The sequence below is a fragment of the Bradysia coprophila genome, unplaced genomic scaffold (genome assembly GCF_014529535.1).
Source record: "Bradysia coprophila strain Holo2 unplaced genomic scaffold, BU_Bcop_v1 contig_232, whole genome shotgun sequence".
Taxonomy (NCBI): Eukaryota; Metazoa; Arthropoda; class Insecta; order Diptera; family Sciaridae; genus Bradysia; species Bradysia coprophila.
This window is the reverse complement of record NW_023503493.1, coordinates 9,366,545-9,378,761: the sequence shown is the minus strand read 5'-3', so window position 1 is coordinate 9,378,761 and position 12,217 is coordinate 9,366,545. Positions and strand designations below refer to the sequence as shown.

The following is a 12,217-nucleotide window of genomic DNA, read 5'->3' as shown; positions in this document are numbered from 1 at the left end:
ATACAGAATATTTTATGTTTGAGATTTATTTGAAAACACTTAAATCATAATGAAGTAATAGATCCGATGGTAAAATTGAACATATTTTCAAAGTTATAATCTCTATTCTGTAGCACATTTTTACGGTGCACTGGAATTACTTCGTAACAGTAACTGTTTAGAGATCAGCTGGGAATTAAGGTAATATAATTCATTAAGGGAATTAAATTGGAACTAGCTAACGATATTAGGGATTTCCGGTTACCTTAATGATTCACGTTACTATAGAAAAAAAGATATTCCTGAAGTTTATTGAAACAAAAATCATTTTCATTGTTCCAATGTACAGTTCCTTAGCTACTAATGGCTTCACTAGTTTTTTTCTTCCTCAATTTTTCTATGAAATATGTTTTCTGTGATAAGCTTGCCTTGAAAATCCTGTATGGCCGCGTTCCTGCTACAAGAGAAGGATCATTTCTAATCTGTGATGAAAGTCCTACCTAGTTCTCGTTAGAGCGACACAAGGTCAAACGTCTGTTCCTAATTGTTAAACTTTGGTCAACTTTGGCTGATTCACTGGGCTTAAGAGTGATATCGCCAAAACTTCAACCAATTTTGGTGAAAATAAATACAATGGTTCGGCGATCCAGGCAAGCTATAGCTCGTTTGAATCGTCTTTCAATTCTAAGGAATAGGGATCTTTTAGTTTTTCTGTTAATTTCCCATTTTCGGAGTGAACACGTGAAAAGTCATAGCATGTCAAGGGGTGGTGAAAACAGTTTTTTTGTGATAGCTCAAGATAGAAATGTTTCTAAAAGTTGAAAATTTGTAGGAATATAGGCCTTGGGCAGACCTACATAAAGAGTATAATCATCGGTATGGGCCGCCACCCGTTCTAGACCTATGACTCAAAATATGGTGAATGTTTGGACAGTCCTACTGGCTTGCAACAGAATTTATCCGCGGAACTGGCTATAGGGTGTTGTAGCTAAACTTACCCTCTTTCATTCCACATATAAAAAACCCCAGACCTCTTGTGAAGCACAAATTACATCTTGAGTGGCCATTTATTGACTGTAAACGAACGCTGCGCATCTCTGCTTTACAATAAACCTATATTCGTAGCAAGCAAATGAGTTTCTGTTCATTTTGTGAAGTCAAAGATATGAGGTTTTCCACCTACTACGAAGTAGGAGGAAAGCAAACTTTTTAAGACCAGTGATCGCTCGGTTCAGGACAATTTCGAGCTGAGCATGTAATTTTGATTTAGTTTATTTCATTCCCATCGCTCCAGCCTGTTTGAAGACCAAAAACAAGTTGAAAACACTGAAAAATATGGGTCTCCTGCAGCGACATTTTACTTCAACTAACTTTATGGCTTGCAACAGAATTTATCTGGGGTTTTTTATACGTGGAATGAAAGAGGGTAAGTCCAGCTACAACACCCTATAGTCAGTTCCGCGGATAAATTCTGTTGCAAGCCAGTAGCACTGACCAAACATTGACCATATTTTGAGTCATAAGTCTAGAACGGGTGGCGGCCCATACCGATGATTATACTCTTTATGAAGGTCTGCCAAAGGCCTATATTCCTACAAATTTTCAACTTTTAGAAACATTTCTATCTTGAGCTATCACAAAAAAACTGTTTTCACCACCCCTTGACATGCTATGACTTTTCACGTGTTCACTCCGAAAATGGGAAATTAACAGAAAAACTAAAAGATCCCTATTCCTTAGAATTGAAAGACGATTCAAACGAGCTATAGCTTGCCTGGATCGCCGAACCATTGTTTTCAAATTGGTTCAAGTTTTGGCGATATCACTCTTAGCTCGTTTGGGTTGGACAGTGTAACAATTTGGTATATTTGTTATAAGCTTCCTTTCTGTTGAGCGATGGAAATCCAAATTGGCTCGTGATGTTTAAGCTAAGTTAGTTAAAGCTACAATCAGCGGCGAAATAAAATTTTGACCAACGTACTTCAAGCCTGAGTGGTACACTTAATAGAGTACTGAAACGGGACAGTGTACCGAAGAAATTTTGGTACTGTAAAAAAATCTGTAAACATTTTTCACACAAAATAGTACTCTATTTGGCAGCTGTCACACGAAGCACGTTTGATTGAAGTGCGTTGTTTTGGCAGAAAATCTAAGGGTTTTCTACGACTTTTTTCGCTAGCAGTTAAGTAATGACAGATAGTCCACACATTTTCTGTCAAAATTTATTTCACAGCTGATTGTATACTTAGCTTTAAGGTGAAGGTTTTTTATAAATATTTATGAAAAACTGCACAGCACTGCTTCCAGCATGAGCACAGAAAATATTCGGAGGCCGATGAAGTCACTGCGTTTCTTTTGTAAAGATAGATTATTATTTGTTTTTGTTGTATGAGTTAAAACATACAATACAAACAATCCTAAGCGGTAGCTATTTTCACTAAAGCCTCCATATTTGACCCTTTCAATTCAGTGTTAATTCTAGGAGCAGAGCTGTGATAGCGGCCATCTATAGCAACTTTACTCTACATTTTCTAAATCTATCGTAACGCTTGTAACTTAGTAGATGATTGCTGTTTAAAGTTTCCCTTAACACCGAACAGAAAAACAGTGATTGCCCTTATGACGATTCGGTTTTTACACTAAAATCGAACAATTTTTTTTAAATTAATTTTTTCTTCTTGAACTAACAATTCTATATACTCAGGTCTTGTACATAATAATTATAGGAATAATTTCGTCATACCATGAAGTACAGAAAATGTACAGTCACGTGTTTAACATCAACATAAACTTGACCTCAACGCTTCGAATCGAAACCACTTTACAATAATTCAACAATTTAACGAACAGCGAGTTATAAATGTAAACAGAGTTTTTGAATTATTTACTATGAATCATCACTGTAAACATTACCTGATTAGTGTATCGTTCGTATACACTAAGTTGATGATTTCCAATTAAAGCGGCCAGTACACTGTAGTCTGGGTGTACGTACATAAAAAAAGTGTTACTTTGGATTTATTCTTCAATGCATTCAATATGAAGTTGCAAACATGAATAAATTTAGATGAATGAAATTGAACGTATATCAGCGCAACAGCAATTTAACTCTGAAAATGAACAGTGTATATTGGTGCCGGGAAAATATTTCAAGAGCAATATTGCTGTATGATTGGTCATTCTGCGAATTCCTTTTTTTGGGGAGTGCAAGAAATGTAAGTTTTGCACACAATTCTGGTAAACACTGTTTCAGTCTGAGTAAATACAGAAAGGAGACATGTCACATTAGCGAATTATAAGAAAAATGTAAGTTGGACAATTTACCGCCAAATAGAATACTATTTTGTATAAAAAGGTTTTTTTACAGTGTTTCAAGTTTCATTGTCCTATTTAGAGTATCACTCATGTTTGAAGCGCGTTGGTTCTACAAATAATATCACTGACAATCTACCTACTTTCAGCGTGCTTTCGTCAGCTTTAAAAAAGAAGCAAAAACAATTAATTTCCATTTTCCTTATAATTCACTAATGTCACATGTCCCCTTCCTGCATTTAACTACTCATTCAAATACCAATTTCTGTCATTTTATTTTTTACTTCCTATTTTATCCAAAGTATGTAAACACTGAAGGTACCGCAGATCCGCAAAAACACGCGGATCACTGCTTTCGGGTGAATATAATTTTCATAACGTTGGACACAAGTAAAATCGAGAAAAATTCACGTTGCATCTCACGCAGCTCAATACTTAACATAGAAAATTTTATACTGAGCAACGCAGTTCTGACAACATTATTACGCCAAACCTCAGAGATGCAACATAATAAATCTTTTATACACCCGAAAGTCGGGATCCGTATTTCTTGCTATTCTCTGAGGGTCTGCGATACCTTCAGTGTTTATATACTTTGATTTTATCTACCTTATCGATTATGAAATCTACAGTCGATTTGATCGAATTAACCACTACTCTAATTGATGAATTAGTAATTTATCAAACTTTAAACTTCTATTAGATCGAGTGAAGATAAAGCCAGAGCCCACTTCCTCTGATTGTTTTCCCGCTCGGAAAATTGGTATGTGATAATTCTCTTTTAGACATGCCTAACGAAGCAAATAGTTATTTGTGCAACCGACTGATAAATGTTTTTTAAGCTGTTTAACCTGTCACAGACGGCAAGCATATTAACAGTTTTATTATCTGATCTATTACTTCATTTGATCGAAGATTTTCAGAAATTGATTTCAGATTGATTTCACCTAATTACATTCAATGTTTTTCTCAAGAAAGACAATGAAAATTTTACTTCTCGTCACTGAGTTGCGAAATACAAATTTTCTACCGGTTGGATTCACTGATCTTGTGCACCAAGTTCCAAAATGTTGACTTTTCAGCGCTAGTATTCCAATAGAGATCGAACGCCTCCGAGCTACTTTGATGTTTAACACAGAGGCGCACGGACTATAACTCTATCACCTTTTTGTTTATCAAACAATTTCTTATTGTCTTTCTTTAATACGAATAATTCGAGCTCGAAAATTAGATCGGATTATGTGAAAACATTTACAATGTCAGCAGAAAATTTATTTTATTTTTTACGATGTGGTGTGTGTCACTATGTCGTTTTGATCTGCTGGAAAATATCCAGCCGAAGACATTTGATCTTCCTATAAAATGATCGGTAATGTTTGTCGTTATTATCAATAGATATCTGATCTTATTAGTGTTAAGTTCTTGGAATCACAAAAAAAAAGTATTTTTTTAAACGAGAAAATGCATTTTAAGCTACTTTTAGTTGGATGCATTGTCGTATCGATTGCTGTTGCACAGGTCAGTTAGCACAAAAGCTATTTTTGTGGGGCAAACTTCGCGAAAATAATTTACGAAAATTTGCTGTTAACATCTAACCGTTTTCGAATACTTATAGATTTCTGCGCAATGTGCTTGTGGTGCTGAAGGTGAAGATTACTGTTCATGTTCGTTGACCCGTGTGCCTCGACCGCAACAGTTGCCACCTCGTTTCCAGGCCAGACCAACACCAGCACAACAGCGAACATGCACATGTTCCAATCCATCGTCAGTGAATCGGCAAGCATTCAGTCCAGTGGGTGATCGTTGCTCCTGTGGAAATTCTGCCGTTGTACCAGCCATTCGGCCACCATGTGGATGTCAAGTAGGTGCTAACGCTAACCAAGTCGTTAACGATCGAGCTAATCGATTTGTTAACCGAGGTCGGGGAAGAAGGGGAATGTTAGGATTGTTCGGTTTAAGAGGTGGTTTCGGACAGTTAGCAGCGCCTGGCACCGGTGGAATGGGAATTTCATTGAATTCTCGCATTATGGCGAGAGCACAACCGGCTAACAGAAATGAAATCGTTCAAATTGATATCGATGATAGTCCTGTTATTACGTGAATGAGCTGATCTTTGCAGTTTTCGTCCCTAATTTATTGATTTTTTTTAACTTTATTTATTTTGACAAATTGTAAAAGCATTTTGGGAAGGAGTAATAAAATGTTGATTTTGAAGTAAACCACCAACCCAAAGTGTTTTTATTGCATACGTTGCTCAATTAATACAGGGGACACACGAGACGTACCAGCGAATCATAAACAAACTGAAATTTTCCGTCAGCTTAGTTGGGAAACATTTTTTTATGATTCGCTAACGTACCACATTTCCTGTTTCTGCATTCATTTCGATGGGATGAGTCTCATTAACGGCAATTCGAATATTTCGTTTCCAGCACAAGAATCCTGCATCAGTTATATCATCACCCGTAGTAGCTGAGAGTGGTGACTGTGGACGAACAATTGCCGCTGATTTTGAATCGAATGTGTACACACCAAATCAGATCGTAAAAGAAGAGTAAATTAACAAGCCACTCGTGTAAAGGTCACTTTCTAAATTAATTCCTTTTCATCACCAAACAGTTTCTCCTCACTGATCCCAGTCGATCCAGTAAGTATGAGTCTTGCATATAAGTCGGCACATCGGGCGACCGTCACGGTACCGGAGGAAAAATTGGCTTTTGGATTCAAGAAAACACCAACCAATGCCGAAAGTATCAAACCGGTTCCAAATATTCCCGAAGAAAAGCTTTCAACCTTTGACGCTAAAGTCGTGGAATTGAGAGACATTCCGTGCCGCCGTAAGCACAAGAAGGAAGAAGAAATTGAAGAAGAAGAGGAGGAGGAAATTGAGGAGGATTCGAAACCGAATTGTGGTCTTGGATACTTGAATTACAATCAAATGGGATATGTTGTACAGAAGCAGGTTGATCCGAGCTTTGCCGTTCACCAATTCGTCGAAGCTGAAGTAAATGAACGGCCATGTAGTGAGGACCCGATTCAGGAAATTGGTAGCTGTGGATACAAACCGGGTAAAATAATGCAACACGCTAACAATGAAGAGATCCAGGGATACGTTTACTCAAAATGATGTTGCTGCGACTAGACTGAAACGATGTATCGATGTTAAATCTGTGCCGTAAAAGTATAAAGAAGTACCGTGATAGTAGCATTAAGTTAATGTGTAAGCAAAACGAGGAAAAATTTATTTATTTTGATATGAATATTGAGTGAGTGACTGGACTGAAATAAATTGTACTTAAACTGAGATCTCCCAAGTTTTACCGTATCTCTTGAATATCAACTCGAAATGAATGCTAGTTAAAATTTCGGGTCCATCCTGACCGAAATACTGACAACAGACTATTATTTTTCAGTTAGTTAGTTAGACCTTCTCTCCATTTTCGTCTGTTACGTCTGTCAATTTTTTTAACATGTTGCTGTGAGACGACATTGTAAATTTTCTCAACCCAGTGACGAAAAGTAAAACTTTCATGGGTTTTTTTGAAAAATGCCTTGAAGGGGAGTTTTGTGTTATCGTCTTTCTTTCTATCTTAAGTTATGCAACCAGTCGGTGAAATGAAATTTTCATAATGTATGTGCCAGTAGGCCTGCTCTGACTCCGGGGAATGTGGGATATTGGGCTAATGAGATGTTTTTCTGGTCCGGCTGTCAAATCTTTTAGCTTGTGTGGAAAAATGTATTTCTTCCAGTTACGAGCCCCCACTTAGTTAAGGCAACTCTATTGTCTTTTCCTTTGTTCATTCGAAAAATTTTAAACGAACAAAAGAAAAGACAATAGAGTTCTCGTAACTAAGCGGGGGCTCGTAACTGGAAGAAATACCCTTATTTACATAACAAAATAAAGCCTTGTATACAGGTCGTGAGATTATGTAAAGTGCATGAAAAGTCCTGATCAATGATTAGGCAGGGCAATGTTTCACTAAATTTCACTAAAAAATTCAACAAATATTCTTACTATTACGCCCAGACATCAGGTTCATACTATATGTTAACATTTTTCAATCATTTTGTGTATGTCTGGTGAACAGGGTCTATTTTTGGGTACAATTTCCTTTTCCTATATCTTCTTAAATTTTCCAACATTTCCCCAATCTCCTAAGGGAAAACGTTTTCCCTGCTCTAAACGCAATTTTCAGACATTTTAACGCACCATGAATGCAACAGGACTCGAACATAATGTAAATCAACGATTGCCTGAAATAAATCTAAATTGCAGTCTTCCTTAAGGCGAGGGTTCACCAGATCGATAGAGTCTCTTTATTTTCGGGATTTTATTACTTTTTTTTAGATTTTTTTTTTACTGTTCCGCACCATTTGACCTTTGGACCTTTCTACGTAAATCAAATTACAAGTTTATTTACAGTGATTTACCCGTATCCTTATGCCGGGAAATTATTCATAATGTTTGTCCCTTCATTTTATTTATTTAAACCAGCTTCTACAATCAATTATTCATTATAGTGTGTGAAAAACAATTTAATTAACAGGTGGTATTACTACATAGTCGGGAATTTATGAATGGTTGATCAATGAGAAATTTATAGAGACCCGTACTAATTTTCACTGTAGTAAATATGCCATGTTGGAGGTTGAAAACTAATTTGATGTTGAGTTAATAAAGGACCGTTTATTATTGAATGTAAGTTTAGAATTTTCTGAATGTTCCACTGAATGTACTACTAAGCTATTATTCAATTGATCGTGCTACTTTGATTCTTCAACACTCCTCCTCAAACGTACACGATCGATGCTGCATACTCCTCCTTGTACTTAGAAGGATTAATCCTAATCCAGCTCTTTCGTCCCTTTTCATTCGCCATAATCAATACAATACTTTGCTATGTTGCCATGCTCGACTACGCTGCTATGCCAGACTACGCTACCATGCCATGTCTTGCTATGCCGCTACGTCTTGCTATGTCACAATGTCTTGCTATGTCACAATGTCTTGCTATACTGCTATGCAAAGTTACGTACGATTTATGTAATTAGTTTCTATGCCTTGTCAACAATAGCTATTTAATAAACGCTACTGGGCCCATAACCTGTTGGAGGTTGAAAACTAATTTGATGTTGAGTTGATAAAGGACCGTTTATTATTGAATGTAAATTTAGAATTTTCTGAATGTTCCACTGAATGTATTACTAAGTTATTATTCAATTGATCGTGCTACTTTGATTCTTCAACATGCCAACTATTTGAAAATGGCATCTGAGAAAGATCTGAGTAACGCGTTGTAACATTTGTTTTTGAAAAGATCGTTTTTTACTGACTGCGGCATTGTAAGCAGCCTCTTTTTCGCTAACAGAAAAAATAAAAAATTTGGAAAAACTAACGCAGCGTTGAATCACCCCTATTCACGATATTCTCATATAAGGACGCGTTGAAATTTATCTTTTAGTTCATTTGTTGACTTCACTAGAGTTACAGCCAAAATGCTTGCAGGTGATGAAGTTCGTTATAAGTTCATGTGCTAAATTTGACACCACTATAAGATACATTTTTACAATCTTCAGCATGTTTGATAAAATCGAACTGTGACATAATGACAGCGTCTCCAGTAGTATGTCTACTCAAGAATCGAAACTATTGACTTTAGAATTACTAGATAGTTCATCAAAACTAATGATTCCTGAATTCATGAGTGTACGAGCCAACAATGAACTATAAGACCTGTTAAACGGTATTTCGTACGGGTCTGGACAATGTTGTTTGTATTACGATTTTAATTGTTGTTTCATTTACGATAAACCCGTGCTATTACTAAAATGTACAACATTAAACTACCGAAAACCATCAACCTAATTATCGTAATTTTCCGTCGATTTGGACTGTGGGATATTACGGAAAGAGCCGCGTTCCATGCGAAAGCATTGAAAACGTTCCATTTTTTGATGTATCTATCATTCGTTGCATCAATTTCAACAAAAGCTATCGTGACCGACGACCCAGACGAAATTGTACTATTCGGAGCACTGTCCATAATCGTTGCCGTCCATGCATATAGAGTCGCCTACATAATTGTCCGGCAATCAGATACCATCAAATTGATCGATGAAATCTGTACTCATTCGACGGATAACATTGAAGAGTTCAACCGAGTCAGCAGAAGAATTGAAAAGTTTATCAATTTGATTGGAACGTTTATCGTGGCATGTACGGTCGAAGTGTCCATGTTCATTATTTTGCCCGCCGTGTGGAATGAAATGACGCTGGTTAAAATTGCCTTTCCATATGGGGATAGGCAAAATGTTTTTTGGATCCGACAAGTGTTTCTACTGACTGGCGGTTTGTATTCGGTACTCTGTGTCTGTTTTTGCACAATTATTTGGTTTTTGATGGTAAACGCATCCATTAAGTACGATATGCTGGGAGATCAATTACGAAATTTGGGAAAGATGAGGAGGCCGAAATTGATGGATTATTCATCAAGCACTGTACAGAAAGTGACCACTTCCAAAGCAATTGACTGGAAAAGCTTTACTGAAGACCTGGTTAAAGCTATCAAAATTCACCATCGAATCAACGAGTATGCAAACAATATTTGAGGGGTAAAACCACTGACTAAAATCATCGTAAAAAACACTGTGAATTGAGGGGTGGAAGTGACAATTTTTGTTGATTGTTTAATTCAGGTGGAAATTAGTTCTATCAATGTATCAACCCACTACAACAGAATTTTTGAACGGAAAGATTGTCCTTATTCCCATAAATAAAAACGGAACACAGTGGGACTATACTGCCATTCATTGAAAACTTGATTTACACAAAGTATATAAACCACTGAAGATAATGTGAATCTGCAAATTCCGATTATTTTTGATCGGCTGAAGATTTGCACTACCAGCTACTTGTACACTTTGGATTTTCGTGAGAAAATTAAGTACCACAGCGTTGATGAAACGTTATTTGAAAATTCTGTTCTAGTGCCCAGTTGTAGCGCATTGGTTCCACCAAACAAATATTCAAAAGTGGTTTTCCCCTCTTTCTCTCCATCTCTGATTCATTAAAAAAATTATTTCCTCTCACTTTCAGTACGATTGTCCACTTTTCTTCGACATTTTCAAATTTGTTTTTCGTTCAAGTTCTCACAAGCAGCCTATCCATCTGTGGCTTTGTGTATATCCTGGCGTTTGTAAGTGGAATTTTCTGATATTTAGCCAAAAAATATTTACTGCAACTTTTGTACTATACGCACCGATTGCATATAGAGTTCCCACGATAACTTGGGACACGACGAATTTTTTGGTGTGATGCTCGTGTACAATCTGTTCGATACATTCGTGCTGATGTATCTGGGAAATGAAATTAAATTGTCCAGCAATCGACTGTCAGATTGCTTGTTCCAGTCCAACTGGATAGAGCAGTCGGAAGGATCTAAGAAATTGATCATTGTTATTGGGGAGGTGGTTAAACGTCCTCGGGAATTGATTGTTGGAAAATTGTATCCATTGAATCTGAGGACATTTTCGTCGGTAAGTATCTATAGCCGAGTCAATTTATTTGCTCCTTGCAGACCTCTCAACAAAACATTTTCCAACAAATATAGATTGTTAATGGCGCCTATACACTGTTCAACATTGCACAAAATTTGAAGCTGCAGTGAATGGAATAATATCACGATTATCATTCCCGGTAACTACGTGATTATGATTGTAAATCATAATCATGGAGGTCGTGAAAATGTTGGTTTTACTGTGCAGCAAACATGAAATATATTTGTGGTAGAAAGTTGTTAATAAATAAACGTAGCAATAGGAGCGTCAAAGAGAATTTAAATAATTTACCGGAAGAATATTAAAAGCGAGGAATCATTGAGCGTCCACACATACTTTAGTTGATATCGCACTAGTGTGTTGGTTAACTCGTCTGATTTCCACTAATCGTTTGAGTTGCCAGTGTGAAAGTTGAAAACTTTCAAAACACAGTCGATTGAATCGGTTTAAATCAAATACTTTTATGGGTGGGTAAGCTTTCGCACATCATACCTGGTGTAACTCGCCCTGCTTACCACTGGAAAAGTAAAATATTTCGGTAATGAAAGCGTCTCAAAGAGTAAAATCATAAGCAGAGAAAATAGCATCTATCCCCAACAATAGTTGATGCAGAACATGCAGAAGGACAAACGGTTTTGTTTGTTTTTGACCGCTGAGCGATAGACGATATAGACCTGCGTTGCCTGAATCATGGTACAGCATTTCGCGTTTCTAAACTTTTTAGACGGCTACATAATCTGATGTCCTGTCGATAACCGTCGGTCGTTATCGACAAAAAGAAAAAAATGAGCTACATCTGTCGTCGCCTTATTTAGCAAAATGCGCTGTAACAAATTAAGTGATGGAATTCTTACTTCCAGTCTGTAGACAATACTTTAATCGAATCAAGCAATAGCTTCCATATCGGTCTTACATCATGGTCTTTCAAAAAATGTGAGATTCAATAATCTTGTCATCTGTTACTGGTAACGACTTCAGAAATAAAGGATAAACTGTGCCAGTGCGCTCTTATATAGCAAAAAAACATGTTCAAAAAATGAAGTAAAAGATTTGGAAACAAACGCGTAAAAGTTCTCAAATCAAATGAAGTAATAGATCCGGCAGTAAATCTGCTGATATGATTGACGACTGTAAAACACACTTGATGTACCATAATGATCTTAGCTAAACATCTATCGAGTCAGATGGTTTTAGCGAATTAAATGAAATAAATAAAAAATTACAGAAAATTGTCGGTGGCGGCGCAAACTGTTATCGCTGAACTAATCTTGTAAATCTTCCGTCTAACAATTTTCCCCACGAACGAACATAGATCACCGAGAGCGCAATAGCAGTAGCAATCAACAAATTGCTTCAATAAAAGCATCAT

At 36.7% G+C, this 12,217-nt stretch overlaps 1 protein-coding gene across 1 annotated transcript; it reads left to right on the top strand.

Annotated features, from left to right (window-relative positions):
* Positions 1 to 4,650: 4,650 nt before the first annotated feature.
* Positions 4,651 to 6,597, top strand: LOC119076478. Its single transcript, XM_037183257.1, has 4 exons — positions 4,651 to 4,809; positions 4,907 to 5,152; positions 5,724 to 5,845; positions 5,911 to 6,597. Exons 1-4 carry the CDS (start codon positions 4,753 to 4,755, stop codon positions 6,416 to 6,418), a joined length of 933 nt encoding a protein of 310 aa, XP_037039152.1. The 5' UTR covers positions 4,651 to 4,752; the 3' UTR covers positions 6,419 to 6,597.
* Positions 6,598 to 12,217: the final 5,620 nt, after the last annotated feature.